This window comes from Ooceraea biroi, chromosome 10 (genome assembly GCF_003672135.1).
Source record: "Ooceraea biroi isolate clonal line C1 chromosome 10, Obir_v5.4, whole genome shotgun sequence".
NCBI classification, from domain to species: Eukaryota; Metazoa; Arthropoda; class Insecta; order Hymenoptera; family Formicidae; genus Ooceraea; species Ooceraea biroi.
The window spans coordinates 1,632,673-1,647,969 of record NC_039515.1 but is presented as its reverse complement, the minus strand read 5'-3'; the positions used below and the strand labels follow the sequence as shown (position 1 = coordinate 1,647,969).

Below are 15,297 nucleotides of genomic sequence, written 5' to 3'. Positions count from 1 at the left end.
GACAAGGTATGTTGTCGAATATTTTGATCGAATTCCCAGCTCTTTCGAAACCTGTCGATCTTCAGGAGTGTTTTTCAATTCCATTTTATTAATGTTTAATATTTGTGGCCAGGTGCGAATCTACAAGTGAGGGCAATCCTCTCTGACAACGCAGCCGCACTTTTTGATAATTTCCTTGGGCTTGGGAGGCTCCTGCGTGCCGCGACAGCACGGCGGACACTTATCCTTGTAGACATCCTTCGCTCGTTCCTCTCGTCGTTTATCGGGCGTAACAGGACAACAGATTCCCGCAGCCTCACCGCTGCCGTCGTTGATCTTCTTGGGAGCGCACGCGCACTCAATCCTCTCTTTGGTCAAAGCGGAAGTGATTCTCTTGCACTGAAACACGGTATAATCGTCGACGCCTTTGAAGAGGTAAGGCTTCCCACTGCGTGGGATCTGGAATTGCGTGACAATTTTCTTGCCGAAGCACGAAACACGGATGAATACGGTAACTTCGCCCACGCACTGTCCCGTCGCCGTGGTAATTCTGAAGGTGTCCTTCATCGTTCTCCACGTGTGAACCATTCGGAAAATCTGCCGCATCAGCAGCGTATTTATGAGGTCGCGCATTTGAATCTGGTGAGTGCCTGAATATCGAGGAACGCATATTTATGATTTTAATAATAATACTCGGAGATATAACTCTAATATCCTAGATTATCTAAAGATCTAATAAGAACATTGGAATGACAAAATGACAAAATAAAGCAAGCGTTTATAAAAATGAAAAAAACCGATTAGCATCACGTCCGGCAAGACTCCCGGCGGTAGTTCCTTGTAGACGGACATTGTCACGGGAAAGCTGTGCAAGGGTTTCTGCAGAACGATGCTTGAAAGGGCGAACAGACAGGACTTGCCCTTTTTAAAAATTTGCAATTTATTGTCGGTGCAGGCGCAAGCTTCCGTTGGCGTTTCTTGATAAATATTGACAGGATCCAGATCCAGTATCTAGGATAATTAATACAACGATATTAACTCCAATTCCTAGATTGGTAAATGGATTAGCAAGTATATGAACTCACTCGAAAAGAGACGCATGTTCTGACTGGTAGCACTTCCTTCTGAATCGCCCGTACCGAGGGAATATTGACTGTATCGATTAAAAATTCCATCAGAAATAATTGCATGTCTTCTATTTTGTTATCGTTCATTTTGTGTCAATTTAATTGAAGGATTAATTTAGGTTAATATCTTGCGGTGCTTATTGTTCAATCTATTTTTATTTTACTTTACTTGTCTCTCTTAAATTTTAATATGAAATTCATAATTTTTATTATATATGTACTAATTGTGCATTGCACGCTGTAATTTTTTTGTTAACTTGTTGTCTATTACTCCAAATAATTTAGAATGTCATCGATGATAAAATGAATTTTGAGTTGACATTTATACAATCTTATCGACTGCAGCGCTATCTTGGCATACAGGAGGATTCAATTATGGTTATCTAATCTTATAGAATTTACTCGTTTTACATATTACGAAAAAATACAATAGAATAGAAGAGTTTAATTATATTCATATATGGGCAATGCAATGTATTTATAACGTAAAAAATTTAATTGCCATTAAATAAAGGGTACATGTTTATTTATTACAAATAGCGATTTCAGAATGCAAAATAGACAATAGTAAACCATCATCATGAAATAATGTTTTCAAAAATATATCAATTTTCATCAACTTTCCATCTTAAGCGCAATGCGTCTATGATCATTTTTTTTCTTCTTCTTTTTCTTTTCTTTCGGTGGCTCTACTTTGTCGAGCTCCGTCTGCATATCCCGTGTCTCGTATCTGATCGGCGGTCTTCTTTCGGGCCCCTTCGGCGTCTTCATCTCCAATTGTATGTCAGACTTCTCGTCAGCACCGACAAGACCCTTCTTGCCAATTCTCAGGACGAAGATATCGTAATCGGGATCAGTTGGATCACCCAGATTCCTCGCGGCGGCCTCATCAGTGACCGTCACAGTAGGCTTCTTCCCATTGTCGCCGTTGTCGAAGAGGCCAGACACCTTGAGAACCACTGGCTTCCCACATAGCTCAGACGAATGGCGTTCACCTGATCTGCATCGAATCTGGTCCTTTGACGGCTGAAAATCATGTCTAAACTTAGACTACATAATCAACAAGTTATTTCTTCTTTCGAACGCATACCGTATCCCTTAACTTTCTCTTATCCTCCCGTCTGTACGTTTTCTCATCTCTCTCTTGAACGGCTCCTAGTTTTTCACATGGTATACAAAGCTGCCGCTCCGGTATGCATATGGAACAAGTCTTTGGATCTCGAAGATCCTTGCTGGAATCCTTGGTGAGATCGACGGTGTAGGGGTCCACTTTGCGACACTTGTACGACAAAGTCCGGTCGATCTCCCCGGCGCCGAAAATGAACGTCGATGGATCCCTCATCATCGGCGCATCAAACTCCGTGACGATCGTTTGCCCATAGCCGGATATCTTCACGTACACGTCTATGTTGGCTGATGCTCTTCCGTTATGTAGCAACACCAGGTTATTATCGAATACTTTGGATATCGTGATACCCTTCTTCCAGTACTGCAGCGTCTCTATCCTTAGCGCTGCGTACTCGTGAGATAGGTTGAGCTCGCTAGTGCCTACCAGAACATCGGGTTTGATACAGTCCGGCATCCGTTTCTTCACGGTGATCTTCAAGATCATCTTCGTCTTGCGATCCAATGCCGTGTCATGGTTGACGGCGAACAGCACTGATTTACCGGAATTGAAGACTTCGATACCATTGGCGATACCCGCTTGCGGTTGAAAAAGTGGATCCACTGGGGTCACCTGGAGATCATCTTCGTCCGTGAAGTCGAGGAAGCTAAAGTGGACGCTTGTCGGGACAAAAAACATCTGATTCAACTTGGCCAGCCGATTGCCCGTCACTCGCTTTACGAAGAACTCAAGCAAGAATAAATAGTACTCCTTGCAGCTATCCGAAAGGATTTCTTCATGCTTGCCGTACGCGCTTGGCGGTGGTTCTACATGATTAGCCGACATGACTGGTATTACTTGGAATTTTTCACGATAAATAACCCTACATGATCAGTTGTATATTTGTTAAATAATGATTTGTTAACTGCGAGACTCTTGAGAAACATATGAGGCACATGAATAATTTTTTAGTTGATTATGGAATGGTCAATTAATTAGTTTGGGAAATTGGCTGGATCAATGTAAAACACAGAAATTTACTAGAGATGGATTTTTAATATCCCGGAAATTTAAGAATATCTCGGAAGGTTATCGGTAATATTGACAACTTGACAGCCGTGCTTGGCTAATAATCCGATAGATACGTTGCGCAGCGTTACTGTTTTTCTATCAAAGTTCAAACCCCGAGTCTATTCAAGTCTATTCGTTTAATTCAAAAGATTGATAAGATATAACACATAAGACAAAAAATATAAATTAGAAGAAATCGTATCAATTTAGCCGCTATTACTGCATAGAATAGTATATTCAGGAGAGAACAATGCAAAAATAGGTTACAAGAAGATGATGCAACATCAATAGAATTATAAGTATAGACATTAAGATTGCGTTTATATATATTCTTAAAGCTCTCTGGATATTTCGATTCTCTGTACTTTCAGAAAAACGAATTCTGGATCTGGGACAACTCAGATCTTTGAGGTTTATGCGTTTTTCTTAGGTTTGAAAAATCTCTAATGAATAATGCACGCCTATACGATTATAAATATTTTCACATATCGCAACAGACTGTGTCGTTCCTCGCTCAATTTACACACGATAAGCTTATTTCTTCGTAATGTAGAACGTGGTTTCACGGCGTCTTTTCTGCTGCAATAGCGAAAATGGTGTCGCACGCCGGTGCGCGCGCGCGTGCGCTCTTTTAAACGGTATAACGTTCCGGATATTTAATTTCAGGTAATTCACGTTCTCACGTAAAACCGGATAATTTATAGATCATTCGGTCATCTTTCCGTCGTGCGATCATTTGCGCACGCACACGTGAACACGCTTATGATCATCTTACGTGATGTCTGTTCGCGCATCCCATCCGATTATTTATGCGAACGCAGTTCGATTGGACAAAATTGCGGTAAATGAGGACCAATTAATACTCCAGACGGCTATCAAGTCCGGCAAAGAAATGCATAGTTAGCCAAGACGTCCATCACGCGACCTTGAAGCTATAACGGGACCTCTCGCCACTCGGTGCCACGAAAAGTCTCCCTCGAAGTCACTCCGACGAGAGACTGTCTCGCGAAACTTTCCGTTATAATTTCTTATCGATATCGAGCGCGCGAACTTAAAAGGACGTATCCCTGATATTACCTGTTACTTTGTGTTTGCTGGGTAGAGTCATAAAATAAAGTGTGTGTCGAATGGCCTAACAGGCTTCTAAGAAAGGTTCCATTCAAAAGAGGCCCCCTCGTCGAGTATTTGCATAATACATGCAAGATATCGATTATACGTCGACGATAGCGATAGCGGGAATCACGTGCTCGACGCGCACGCGATAATGAATAACTCATGGCACGCGTAACGACGACGACGTTACGCGCGAGGCCGAGCAGTCGTGACATCGGTCTGCCGAATTTCATCATGCGTTTTCCGCCGCGTCCGTCCGACCCGCGAGCCCACTCCGGGCGCCGCAGGCCAGAGACTTATTGTTAGACGCCTTCGCGCAGCCGCCATTTCTGGCTCGTCACCGCGCAATACGGATTTAGGTGAGGGACGACGCCGTGAAAAGTCGCCTCCAAGTTCACGTATTTCCTTTTTTTCTCTTTCTCGCGTGCCGCGGCAACTTACGCGATTCCAGAGCTGTGCAGTGAGAACAGAAACTTTGCTCTTTTCAGGACACAGCGAAGCGGAAGAGAATGCTTCTGAAGCAGACTGAAAATAAAAAATGCCGCAAATTCGTCGATTCGGAGACGCATCTCGGAGCACTCGAGGAGCACCCGCGAGCAACGCGGCTCTGGAAATTCTCGATGAAACAGCGAATTCCGCTGTCGCTCACGATGGAACCCGCAGGAGCACATAGTAAGCGGAAAGCGGTACTGGTCGAGCGACGACCTCTGCAGTGAAGCTCGGAAGACGGCAGCGGCGAAGAGACCACGCCGTGGTGGAAACGACGGCGTGGCGTGGCGGCGGAAAGCCACACGAAATAGAAAGCCACGAAATAGCCGCCGAGACGGCAGTTGGCGACGGTCCCTCGAGCGGTATACGACGCTTACGTGAACATCGCGGGAGAACGGCGTGCTCCGAAATTCCCGCCGATCGTTTGGGAGAGATCGAAACTCGGGAATGAAGTAACTGCCGACGAATTTTCCTTTTTATTTTGGAAGTTTTCTGGAAGGACGCGCAGCAAGAAAGCAACAATCATACCGCGGTGACTCGACAGGTGAGCCCTCGCCGTTCTTTTCATCGATCCCTCCGACTCTTACCTGCCTCGTGGCATTGTCATGAGTATAGGAAGGGAGAGTTCTCCCGCGCCATCGCAATATTTCAGGATGATCATTCATCCATGTGCACCGTCACACCGAGAAAAGTGGAAAATTCGAAATTCGAAAAGCGACGCGGAAAATCGCATGTACACGCGAAGAACAAAAAGGTGAATATTCTCAAGCACGAACGCTCCGGGGAAAAAGCATACTTTTGTGGTAATGTGAATGCGAGTCAGCGAACGCGGGAGAGCTAAAAATAATCGGAGCAAGTGAAAGTCTAAAGTAACGAAAATTGATGAATTGTTGTAGGAATCGTGACACGTCATACGTCTTTGTTAGATAAAATTTTATTCCCTCATTTTTCATTGCTTCGTCGCTGATTTTACAATATTGCATTATGTGATATGTATAATCGTTCGCATATTATTATTCCTACAACACTGTACATAATTACCGTTATCACCGATATCACTATTGTTATATAATCGCATCAATTAAGTATCGATTAACTCGAGTATCGTTGATTAATTTATTTGTACATATTATTTCCCGTGACCGTGCCACCAAAACGCCACATATAACCAGACTTTAGCCTAAGCGAAGCAACTGTTTCGTGAAAGAACCCACGTGGAGTCGCGTAGGCGCGACTTGTATGGCCATGGCGTCTTTATCGCACAGCAGAGTACATTCGCATGATGTAACTGCTTGCCGATATTTCGGACGTGCGTCCGCAGTCGTTGGCGTGCACCTTTTCCATGTGGAAAAAGACGACTTTGTCATCATTGGGAAGGAAAAAAATTAAGTAAATTTATTTTGAAGCATAATATAAACAGAAATACAGCTGCAACTCAAGCTGTGAGCAGCGTACTGACGTACCGTTACGGAAAAACGACTTTTGTGGTCAGGTAATAACACGTTTTGAAGCCAGACAATCCGCAGCAGGTAGCGACTAGTTCAACGGTTCCCGCGTCCGTCAAAACCCACTTTACGAGATTTACGCTGTAAAAGTGCATTTTCACTTTTACTCGAAATGTAAATCATATCGATTTTTCCGTGTTAATTTCTTGAATGAATATTCCGACACTTCGTTGTTGTCAGCGCATCAGTGGACTCCCTAACGTGTGAAATATCACACTGTTCTGGACGACTACCGTGATTCAAGGATACGTTAAAATTGCTAATTGAAATGTCTCGCGATTCTAGAATTTTTCCGCGATTCCGTGCCATTTTGCTGGCGCCAAGAAGCCGCGAATTTCATACCGTGCCAATATCCCGCATGCACTTTTGCGTAATTTGGCCTTTTTTACCTTACAAATGTCGGCACGTGTCATGATGTCGGCACTTCTTCAATGTTGGGTATATTTAGCAGTACTCAGGTATCTTTAGCATATCCCTAGGCGTCTTATGTTGTCTTCCGAGTTCTTCTTACGCGTCCTGAGAAATGCGTTCCTCACGATTTCCGAGGAGATATCTCATAAAAGTAAATTCTATTTTATGATGAAGGATGACTGGCTAAGCAAGAATGATGATTTAGCACTTCATCAATACTCATTGCAAAAACCGGTTTTATATAATACCGGTTGTCACTTACAAACTTCCCTTCATGTGACAACAATCGATCAATTATATAAAGCCTGAATATCTTGATCTGATCATGACCTATTGTTTCTAATCTAAGCAATAGCCCAATTTTTTTTCTCGCTGTACCATCCAGTTTCCCGATCCGTTTACCGTCACTCGTCATAATAAATATTAAAATCGAAAACGGCGCTCTCTCTCTCTCTCTCTCTCTCTCTCTACAGTTGACTACAACTGTAAGAAATGGTAACTTCTGATAAGCTGAATAGATAATCGCTATGTGATCTCACGTTTACTCAATGATATTTTACTCACGAACCATTGCGCTTCGACAGAATTATCAATCACCAAATAACTCAGTTCGCTGGACATTCTGTACTTGATATACGTTTCGTTTTCGATTATTGCGTCAATGTTAAACATCGTGCGCCATGCTCATAAAGAATTGCAGATAATGTAGATAAAGAATTATTTTTTTGTTTGCACCACGATTACGAAAAAACCTCATTTATAAATAAATTTATCCTACTTTAATTTTTTCTCTCTCCCTATCGCTTGAAATGTGTATGAGAAATACTTCGCGTTTTATCTCAAACGTAAATTTCTCAATTAAAAGCGTTTAATTATACAAACGATTAATCATACATAACATTTGCTAACTTTCATTTAAGGTAGTCAATGTTGCGTGACGTGAACACACACGCGTATGGCAGTAGCACGCGATAAATATGTCCTTAGGTTTTTTTGCGGTTTTACGTAACGGAGCGTCATATTTCTCGCGGTTATGCTATGCACGTATGTAAAGCAGAGTAAAAGTTTCATTCGCTTCATTCAAAGCCTCAGCTTCCACGAAGACTCCGTGAGAAAGTAATTTCGCGAGTAAATTCAGCTTGTTTTTAAAAATGCATATTGTTATTTTTAAAAATACGATCTGTTATCTTGGAAAGTGGCCAGGTCGCAAGATTAGTTGCAATTAAGGGGGCGTTAAGGGCTACGTTTAATGACCTGTATCTGTCAATTGCCGCGACGATTAAACGAACATTACTGACACGTTAATTGAGCAAGTTCCTTACGGCGAACCATTTATTGTTAATCAAGTAATTTCATTCTCGTGACTCCCCGCTTCATTCGATCGTCCCGTCAAATGATAAGTACCTTTTTTCGATATTCTTGTAAGATAAATAAAGCAAATATCTGGTATCTGATTTTCCAATAGTTTGCCGGTGAAACGTACGCGATCAGACCCAACGCGGATCGTGAACCTCGTCCTACAACATACCTGGAGGCTTTCTATTCCTCTCGCGTCACGAAAGGCCAAGGACGTTTTTCGCGATCGATTATCTCTTCGGGGTCCGATTAACTCGTGGATCTAAGTGTGCGACTGACGCTACAAGCATGACAAACGCGTATATTAAAAAGAAAAAAAAATGAAACGCCACTTCATGTAATAACAACGCGTCAATTGCGTGTAGTCGATTGCGTTGGAATATGATCTCCCTTCCTTTCCCTCTCTCTCAGGCGCTGTTTGTAAGCAATAGCGTAAGCAGATAGTACATGCCTACGTCAATTACATTTGGTAATCGAAAACGCGTGTAAAGCGATGGGCGTGTGTGCACTTGGCACCGAAAATAGCGTCGAGGCAAATAGACTTGTTTCCACGTCAATTACTAGACGTCGATATCCATCGAGTCACCCGGGCGCGTGGAAGAAGTCAACGTCTTCGACCGTCTGCTTCGTGCCTCGTGGCGACTTTCGAAATAGAGCATTCGGAGGACCCGCTTAGTCGGCGGTTAATGAGCCGTTCATCCCCGTCGCTATTTTTACCCCCCCCCCCCCCCCAAATACTAGTTCGTCATTACACAGCGCGACAGCTGAAAGCCACTGTCGTAATCAGCAGTCGCGTCGTCGTCGTCATCATCATCAGCACATGCAAGCGCTATCGTCCGCGTGAGTTCAAATTACAAGCAGGCGGATCACGGATATCTCGCGGTAGACGCAATCTCAGCAGGAAGGATCAGCCTCGCTGATCATCGTCACTGCTTCAAAAGCAATGAGAACTTTGTACTTCCTACCACAAATCCTCCACGGCTCTTTTAAATTTTGCGCTTCACTCCGCTATCTGCTCGTGTCGTCCAGTAATTCAACATTTTAATCATTGAATATTGATGACTGAGGAATAGATATGACTAATACGTAGATACAGTGAAATACGTTTGTACAAGTGCAACATTCAGCATGTTGAACATGCGAAGGTACTTATACGTATAACTCGAGTCTTGTTTTTAACAGTGCTTTTAAGTCTATGCGAATATTCATAACAGGTTATTATCCTGCGACTTGTACTTCCTAGAGATGTGACATTTGAACTTTTCAAACTTGTGGAGAAGATTTTTTTTCCCGGTATTGTCGACCGCGGTGCTCACTATGGGTAGACAGTCAATAACTGTAATTCGAAGCAAGAAGCTGACTACAGGACCAATTTTGGAACACGAGAGGCAAATGAGGAAAAAGGCTGTGTCAAACTCACACAATGGCATGTAACATACTTCCTTGCAACATTTCTGCTCTTTGTTTCGCTGAGGCCTTCCGAGTACCGGATTGTCGCATTTATCTACGCCCGCAGAAGCGCGCGATTGTCTGTTTTGCTCGATAGAGGCAGAGTTCGCGAACCCGGAAGTTACAAAAGTTAACGTTCTTTTGCTTCGCGGTGAGCTGTATGCATAATGAAATCTCGTCCAGCGATGATTGAATTGCTTGACGTAAGGCGATCCAGGCGCGTTAACACCGTAACCCGGCTGTCATAAGTGTCACGAAGCAGATATAAATGACACTGGAGCAGAAGGATATCATGCAGATTGTTATTTAGATTTCCTCAGACTGTTAGACACGCACGAGACCGTACAAGTAACGACGTTTTTTGCAGCAGTGTCTTATTTCTGCTACTTTCTAAAAACTTATCATGATGGTAATGGCATGACAATATAATAATCGCAGTAATTTCCAAAATACGACAGCAGTTTGTAGCCAACCTGTTACTTATAGTAAAGCCTGGCAATTGAGCGTGTCAACCTGCGGGAACGCGAGATTGAAATAAATCGCGGCAGCTTTGCATAACAAGTTTTCACTTCACTTCGCTCTCGTGGCATTCACTTGTCAAAAGCGACAGACAAACGATATTGTCGAATTGCAGATCCGCGGAGTTATCTCGTTTTTATTTTTGTTGCATCTCGCTTTTACATCACAGAGGATGAGGCACTGAAAGTTCCAAAGTCGAAAGTCATTCTCAGTAGATAACGATTTATGTAATAAAACGGCGTTTTTGCGCAACTATCGAGGCAACTTTGCTTATCGATTTATCAAAACCGTGATGCAATATCAGAACATAACAAAAGATAAGTTATAAATGGAACATAGAGATTTCTGTAATCCCTGTAATCATAAGATTTCCTGAAGTTGCTTGAATGCGTTTATACATGCTTCTTCGTGGAATATAATACGATAAAATGGTTTGACTTAACTTGTTTTTTTATATTTTTTCAGGTGACGTGTGCAGATAACGTATCAACAAACGGGGGCCAACATGGTAAGCTTAAATCTAATCGTATGAGTCGTTTGTTATTTGCATGCTTTTATTATTGCACACTATCCGCGTCACAATTATCATTTGCGACTCGTTCGCGTTGTGCTGCGATGAATTGCAATGAAACGCATTGTAATTTACACTTTATCTTGCCCTGTTTCAGACCAACGAAAGTGATAAAGCGCCGACGGAGTTGGATACTTTCCTCCCTCAGGATGGATCGAATCTCAAGGATGGCGTTCTCTCAGCCAAGTAAGATACTGATTTCATTTGCAAACAATTGATCGAAAGCACGCGTTATAACGCGTTATAACGTGGAGCTATGCAAATGACGAATTGCTGGTAACGCCTTTCATTTGTATTCCAGATATAAAGTACAAGTCGCACCACGCGACGTTGAGACTGGACTGGGTGATGAGAAGAGCTTCGATCCGTTTGCGGAACGCAAAGTTGATAATCCAACAACGTAAGGATGTTCTGTTTTAATAATAATCATAGCGTAGATCGATTTTAGTTGTTCTTTTTCACTGTATCACTTAAACATATCTAATAATTTTTAAATATATTTTATAAAATAATAGTCGCGCTGTAAATTAATTATACGATAATAAATTTAATGGTTGTGATACGTTAATGGCTATAATATGATAATAAGTTTAATGGAAAATTGAAATGATGTTCGCAGGGATTGCGACACATTGACGCACTTATTAAAGGCGTCCCTTGGCACTGGTATATTGGCTATGCCGATCGCTTTCAAAAATTCCGGATTGTTGCTGGGTATCTTCGCCACGATACTCGTCGCGTTTGTGTGCACACATTGTGCATACATTTTGGTGAGTACATTCTCGGAGATAAAATTCTTCTTCATATCGCAGCGATATACATGGCCGAAGTAGCTTAGCTCTGATAAGAGATTTTGAATGCTGTATGTAATCGAGCAATGTTGATTTCGTTCTTTCAGGTCAAATGCGCACATGTACTTTACTACAAAACTCGAAAGACGGAAATGGGATTCGCCGAGGTAGCCGAGACTGCTTTCAGCATCGGACCTCAATGGGCAAGGAAGTTTGCAAAACCTTCCAGGTATTAATTTCCTTTCCACTTAACTTTGATTCTTAAATATAATTGATTCCTTTTCTCAAAGTAATTCTTCCAATTAACGCATAAATCTACCTTGTCTCATTAGATATCTTATCCAAGTCAGCCTGTTCGCTACGTATTTCGGCACGTGCAGCGTGTACGCGGTAATCGTAGCGGCCAACATCAAGCAAATCATCGAGCACTATCAGGACGCCGATGCTGGCGAATTTAACCTCCGACTGCTCACTGCCTACTTGCTGGTACCGCTGATTCTGCTCAGCTGGGTACCAGACTTGAAGTATCTCGCGCCAGTCTCAATGGTAGCGAACATCTTCATGGGAACGGGATTGGGAATAACGTTTTACTATCTCGTCTGGGATATGCCGCCGCTGAACGAAGTGCCTCTAGTAGCACCAATCGAGAATTTCCCGCAGTTCTTCAGCATCACCATCTTCGCCATGGAAGCGATCGGCGTGGTGATGCCGCTAGAGAACAGCATGAAGACGCCGCAACACTTCACGGGTATCTGTGGAGTACTCAACAAGGGAATGTCTGGCGTCACGCTCATATATATTTTCCTTGGATTCCTCGGATATGCCAAGTATCAGAACGCGACACTCGGTAGTATCACGTTGAATCTGCCGACGGAAGAAATGTAAGCACTTGATCTCAGAAAATCAATTGCTTTTTGCAGCAATTCTAATGCAATTCAATGTTCTATATTTAAACAGATGTTCACCGCTGAGATGTTTATCTTTCTCATGATTCTTTTTTCTTTTTTTCATAGCCCGGCGCAAGTCGTGAAGATACTGATTGCCCTAGCCGTATTCTGCACTTTCGGTCTGCAGTTCTACGTGTGTCTCGATATCGGATGGAGCGGTTTGAAGAATTACTTCACTAAAAGGCCGCTGCTGGCTAACTACATCATGAGGACCGTGCTGGTATCTGGCGCAGGTACGTTTGAGCGATTTTGTTTCACGCTAAGAAATATCCTACTAGTAATGTATAATTTCACAATATATCTATTACACGAGAACATTGTGTGTCTTGCAGTTCTTCTCGCCGTCGCAGTACCGACGATCGAACCGTTCATCGGCCTGATCGGTGCATTTTGCTTTTCCATATTGGGTCTCCTCATCCCAGTTTTCATCGAGACTGTGACTTACTGGGACGTCGGCTTTGGACCAGGAAATTGGGTGGCTCTGAAGAATGTAATTATATGCGTGATAGGTATAATGGCGCTGATATTTGGATCGCGCAGTGCCATAATAGACATTATAAAATTATACAAGTGATAGGGAGAAATATTCGTTTTCTTTTTTTTTACTTAGTGTAAATAATTCAGTAGGTATAAAATTTGAATTTTCTATTATGTCCTAGCTTTTGGCTCTCAGTACGGTTAACGGTGTGAATCGGAATGAATTAAACATATCGCGTTTGCGGGTGTTATCGAACATCTGCACGCGATCGATGGTTTAAGCCGTATATATTAGCACAGATTTCTCCTGAATCTGAATCCCGAGATTCGGAAATCTTTTTAAATTGTTAAATTTAATTTAAATCTCAGATCATCGGATCTGATCTTCTAGCACCTTTATTTTCGATTATAAAAATTTGCGTGTACTTTATGTTCCTATGCATCATGTAGCAAAAGGTAGAAAATTATAAAATTTTTTTATCAAAATCCTATGCAGCTGTACACGTATAGGTCAGAAGTTACAGCACGCGTAGATTTACGAGTACTGACAGTATTCACTCAGCGAGAGATAATCCGCTGCAAAGCACTGAATGAATTATTGCAGTCGTGATATGCGGATATATATAGAGAGAGAGAAAGGATGCCTGTGAGAGAGAGAAAGGAGAAAATGCAATGTTTATTAGAAAATAATTTCTGTACTGTCGAAATGTCTCACTATACCTAATTCCACAAGATAGAACAGTTTTGATTTTATGCATTTATATGAAATTATAATTTTAAAAGAGTCTAAATGTATCCGCGCATGGAAATTATTTCCGTGATATCGCGGAAAGATATTTCTGATGGAAACGTGTGCCAAGCACATTTTTATTAAATTCACAAATGCTTGGTACACAATTGTTGTATCAGTTAATATTTTAATGTTCAATATTATAATGTACTAATTCGATGTATTGGTAAAAAGAATATTTTCCACGAGAAAGGCGAGTGAAGGATTAAGTGATGCATTCAGAGAAAAACTTTTATATGGAGTGGATACGTGCAATCTCTATGGAAGAAATATTGCTCAAGCAAGATACATCTAAAGTCTTCCTGCCACACGTACACACACTTATTGCATTTAAAATTAACATTAAAATATACTTTTGAAACTGATACACACAGGAGCTGTATATGTACATTGCTCCTCCTTTTTTATGTATAGACAACCATTTTTATTGATGTAAGTGGAACTTTTGCTATTTTTGAAAAAAATTTGTAATGCAATATATTGGCCAAGAAATTAAATATAAATAATTTTACATTTTATAAGATAGACAAGCTCTAGTTCTTTAATTTAATTTCCTTTATTTATTTCATGCAAAACATTAATATTGTTGTCATAACTTAATCATATCGTCACTGAAAGATTTTTAAAAGAAATAATAATTGATTTGTTGGTATAAAGATAAAGCATTTCTTTCTTTAAATTATATTAATTACAAAAATATTAAGAACATTAAAATTTATACTAAAACATGGATTTCTTAGATAAATTTGATATTTTATAATATATCGACATACGAATCCATTGGTAAAGATCGGAAGAGTTATTTTTCTAGTGGAGCATAATTAAGTAGTTTCTCAATAAGATCCACGTGCCCAAGCAGCATTCTACGGCAGCAGTACCTCTTCAAGCCCAAAGCGTCCAAGGCATCTCTGTAACGCGCAAAGCATTTCTCTTATTCTAATTTTCCTCTCCTCCATACAAATTTAATACAGACATTATTCTGAGAGAAACAGATAAATGACTAACTAACAAAAATTAGTTAAAAAAACGCGACGCGAAGTGATCAAAAAATGAACAAATGCAATTTCTCAGTTTGAGGTTAGAAAGGAAAATCACAACATGGAAACATTACCCTTCAGTATATTCCGCCTGAAGAAGTCCCAGGTAAGCCTCCCATTTGTTGCCAATCACTTTTCCGCAAGTGAAGCACCGTACAGGGATAATCATTTTGACAGTTTTTAAAATTTGCGGCTCAATACAGACGCGATTACAATTCGGCGCCAAAGGACTAACTAGTGGTGTACGTATGCATGGTGGAAGTACAAGGTGTGCTACTGCGCAGACATTTCTACTGACCAATAAGAGAGCGTGACAAGGGTCCGCCATCTTGAATAATTTAAGTGAATTAAAAACAAGATTCGGATAAGAAAAGGATTAAATAAAAGATCTTTTGTGTGTACTTATGGTAAATATATTTTTTAAAATAAAATACAGGGTGTCCCAGACCTACCGTATCACCGGTTAATGGTAGATTCCTGAGGTGATTCTGAGACGAATGTTCCTCTTACAAAATGTCGAGGGTGGCGTAGTTTCGACGCTACGAAGGGTTGTAGTTATC

At 41.3% G+C, this 15,297-nt stretch overlaps 4 protein-coding genes across 8 annotated transcripts; 1 reads left to right on the top strand and 3 right to left on the bottom strand.

Moving 5' to 3' along the window:
• Positions 1 to 120: 120 nt before the first annotated feature.
• Positions 121 to 1,470, bottom strand: LOC113562804. Its single transcript, XM_026973297.1, has 3 exons — positions 1,065 to 1,470; positions 777 to 990; positions 121 to 629 (listed from the first exon to the last, which is right to left on the bottom strand). Exons 1-3 carry the CDS (start codon positions 1,191 to 1,193, stop codon positions 121 to 123), a joined length of 852 nt encoding a protein of 283 aa, XP_026829098.1. The 5' UTR covers positions 1,194 to 1,470.
• On the top strand, positions 499 to 13,988 carry LOC105274733 (proton-coupled amino acid transporter-like protein pathetic). Of its 4 annotated transcripts, none has more exons than XM_011331088.3 (10): positions 499 to 621; positions 4,884 to 5,428; positions 10,590 to 10,632; positions 10,793 to 10,881; positions 10,997 to 11,095; positions 11,315 to 11,465; positions 11,594 to 11,715; positions 11,819 to 12,367; positions 12,500 to 12,666; positions 12,766 to 13,988. In XM_011331088.3, the coding sequence occupies exons 3-10, from the start codon at positions 10,630 to 10,632 to the stop codon at positions 13,005 to 13,007; spliced, it is 1,422 nt and encodes a 473-aa protein (XP_011329390.1). In that variant the 5' UTR covers positions 499 to 621; positions 4,884 to 5,428; positions 10,590 to 10,629; the 3' UTR covers positions 13,008 to 13,988. The 4 variants fall into 4 exon arrangements, with proteins under 4 accessions (XP_011329390.1, XP_011329393.1, XP_011329391.1 ...); XM_011331089.3 differs by lacking the exon at positions 499 to 621 and adding an exon at positions 2,947 to 3,062; XM_011331090.3 differs by lacking the exon at positions 499 to 621 and adding an exon at positions 4,663 to 4,754.
• LOC105274732 lies at positions 1,609 to 4,644 on the bottom strand. Of its 2 annotated transcripts, XM_011331085.3 has the most exons (3): positions 4,360 to 4,644; positions 2,197 to 2,890; positions 1,609 to 2,132 (listed from the first exon to the last, which is right to left on the bottom strand). In XM_011331085.3, exons 1-3 carry the CDS (start codon positions 4,629 to 4,631, stop codon positions 1,722 to 1,724), a joined length of 1,377 nt encoding a protein of 458 aa, XP_011329387.2. In that variant the 5' UTR covers positions 4,632 to 4,644; the 3' UTR covers positions 1,609 to 1,721. The 2 variants fall into 2 exon arrangements, with proteins under 2 accessions (XP_011329387.2, XP_011329389.1); XM_011331087.3 differs by lacking the exon at positions 4,360 to 4,644 and having other exon boundaries at positions 2,197 to 3,080.
• A 253-nt stretch (positions 13,989 to 14,241) lies between the features above and the next one.
• On the bottom strand, positions 14,242 to 15,006 carry LOC105274730 (DNA-directed RNA polymerases I, II, and III subunit RPABC5). Its single transcript, XM_011331083.3, has 2 exons — positions 14,812 to 15,006; positions 14,242 to 14,608 (listed from the first exon to the last, which is right to left on the bottom strand). Exons 1-2 carry the CDS (start codon positions 14,904 to 14,906, stop codon positions 14,500 to 14,502), a joined length of 204 nt encoding a protein of 67 aa, XP_011329385.1. The 5' UTR covers positions 14,907 to 15,006; the 3' UTR covers positions 14,242 to 14,499.
• Between the last annotated feature and the right edge of the window lie 291 nt (positions 15,007 to 15,297).

Bases quoted from the DNA above. Each gene is read 5' to 3' on its own strand.
- LOC105274730 (XM_011331083.3), bottom strand. From the start codon at position 14,906: ATGATTATCCCTGTACGGTGCTTCACTTGCGGAAAAGTGATTGGCAAC. The intron at 14,609-14,811 runs GTAATGTTTCCA...TGCGCGTTACAG, and splicing joins CAGGCGGAATATACTGAAGG to AGATGCCTTGGACGCTTTGG.
- LOC105274733 (XM_011331088.3), top strand. The intron at 11,466-11,593 runs GTGAGTACATTC...TCGTTCTTTCAG, and splicing joins CACATTGTGCATACATTTTG to GTCAAATGCGCACATGTACT. The intron at 12,368-12,499 runs GTAAGCACTTGA...TTTTTTTCATAG, and splicing joins AATCTGCCGACGGAAGAAAT to CCCGGCGCAAGTCGTGAAGA.
- LOC113562804 (XM_026973297.1), bottom strand. From the start codon at position 1,193: ATGAACGATAACAAAATAGAAGACATGCAATTATTTCTGATGGAATTT. The intron at 991-1,064 runs GTGAGTTCATAT...TAATTATCCTAG, and splicing joins GAACATGCGTCTCTTTTCGA to ATACTGGATCTGGATCCTGT. The intron at 630-776 runs GTTTTTTTCATT...CTCGATATTCAG, and splicing joins GCCGGACGTGATGCTAATCG to GCACTCACCAGATTCAAATG.
- LOC105274732 (XM_011331085.3), bottom strand. From the start codon at position 4,631: ATGATGAAATTCGGCAGACCGATGTCACGACTGCTCGGCCTCGCGCGT. The intron at 2,891-4,359 runs GTAATATCAGGG...TGTCCCGACAAG, and splicing joins CAGCAAACACAAAGTAACAG to CGTCCACTTTAGCTTCCTCG. The intron at 2,133-2,196 runs GTATGCGTTCGA...CATGATTTTCAG, and splicing joins AGAGAAAGTTAAGGGATACG to CCGTCAAAGGACCAGATTCG.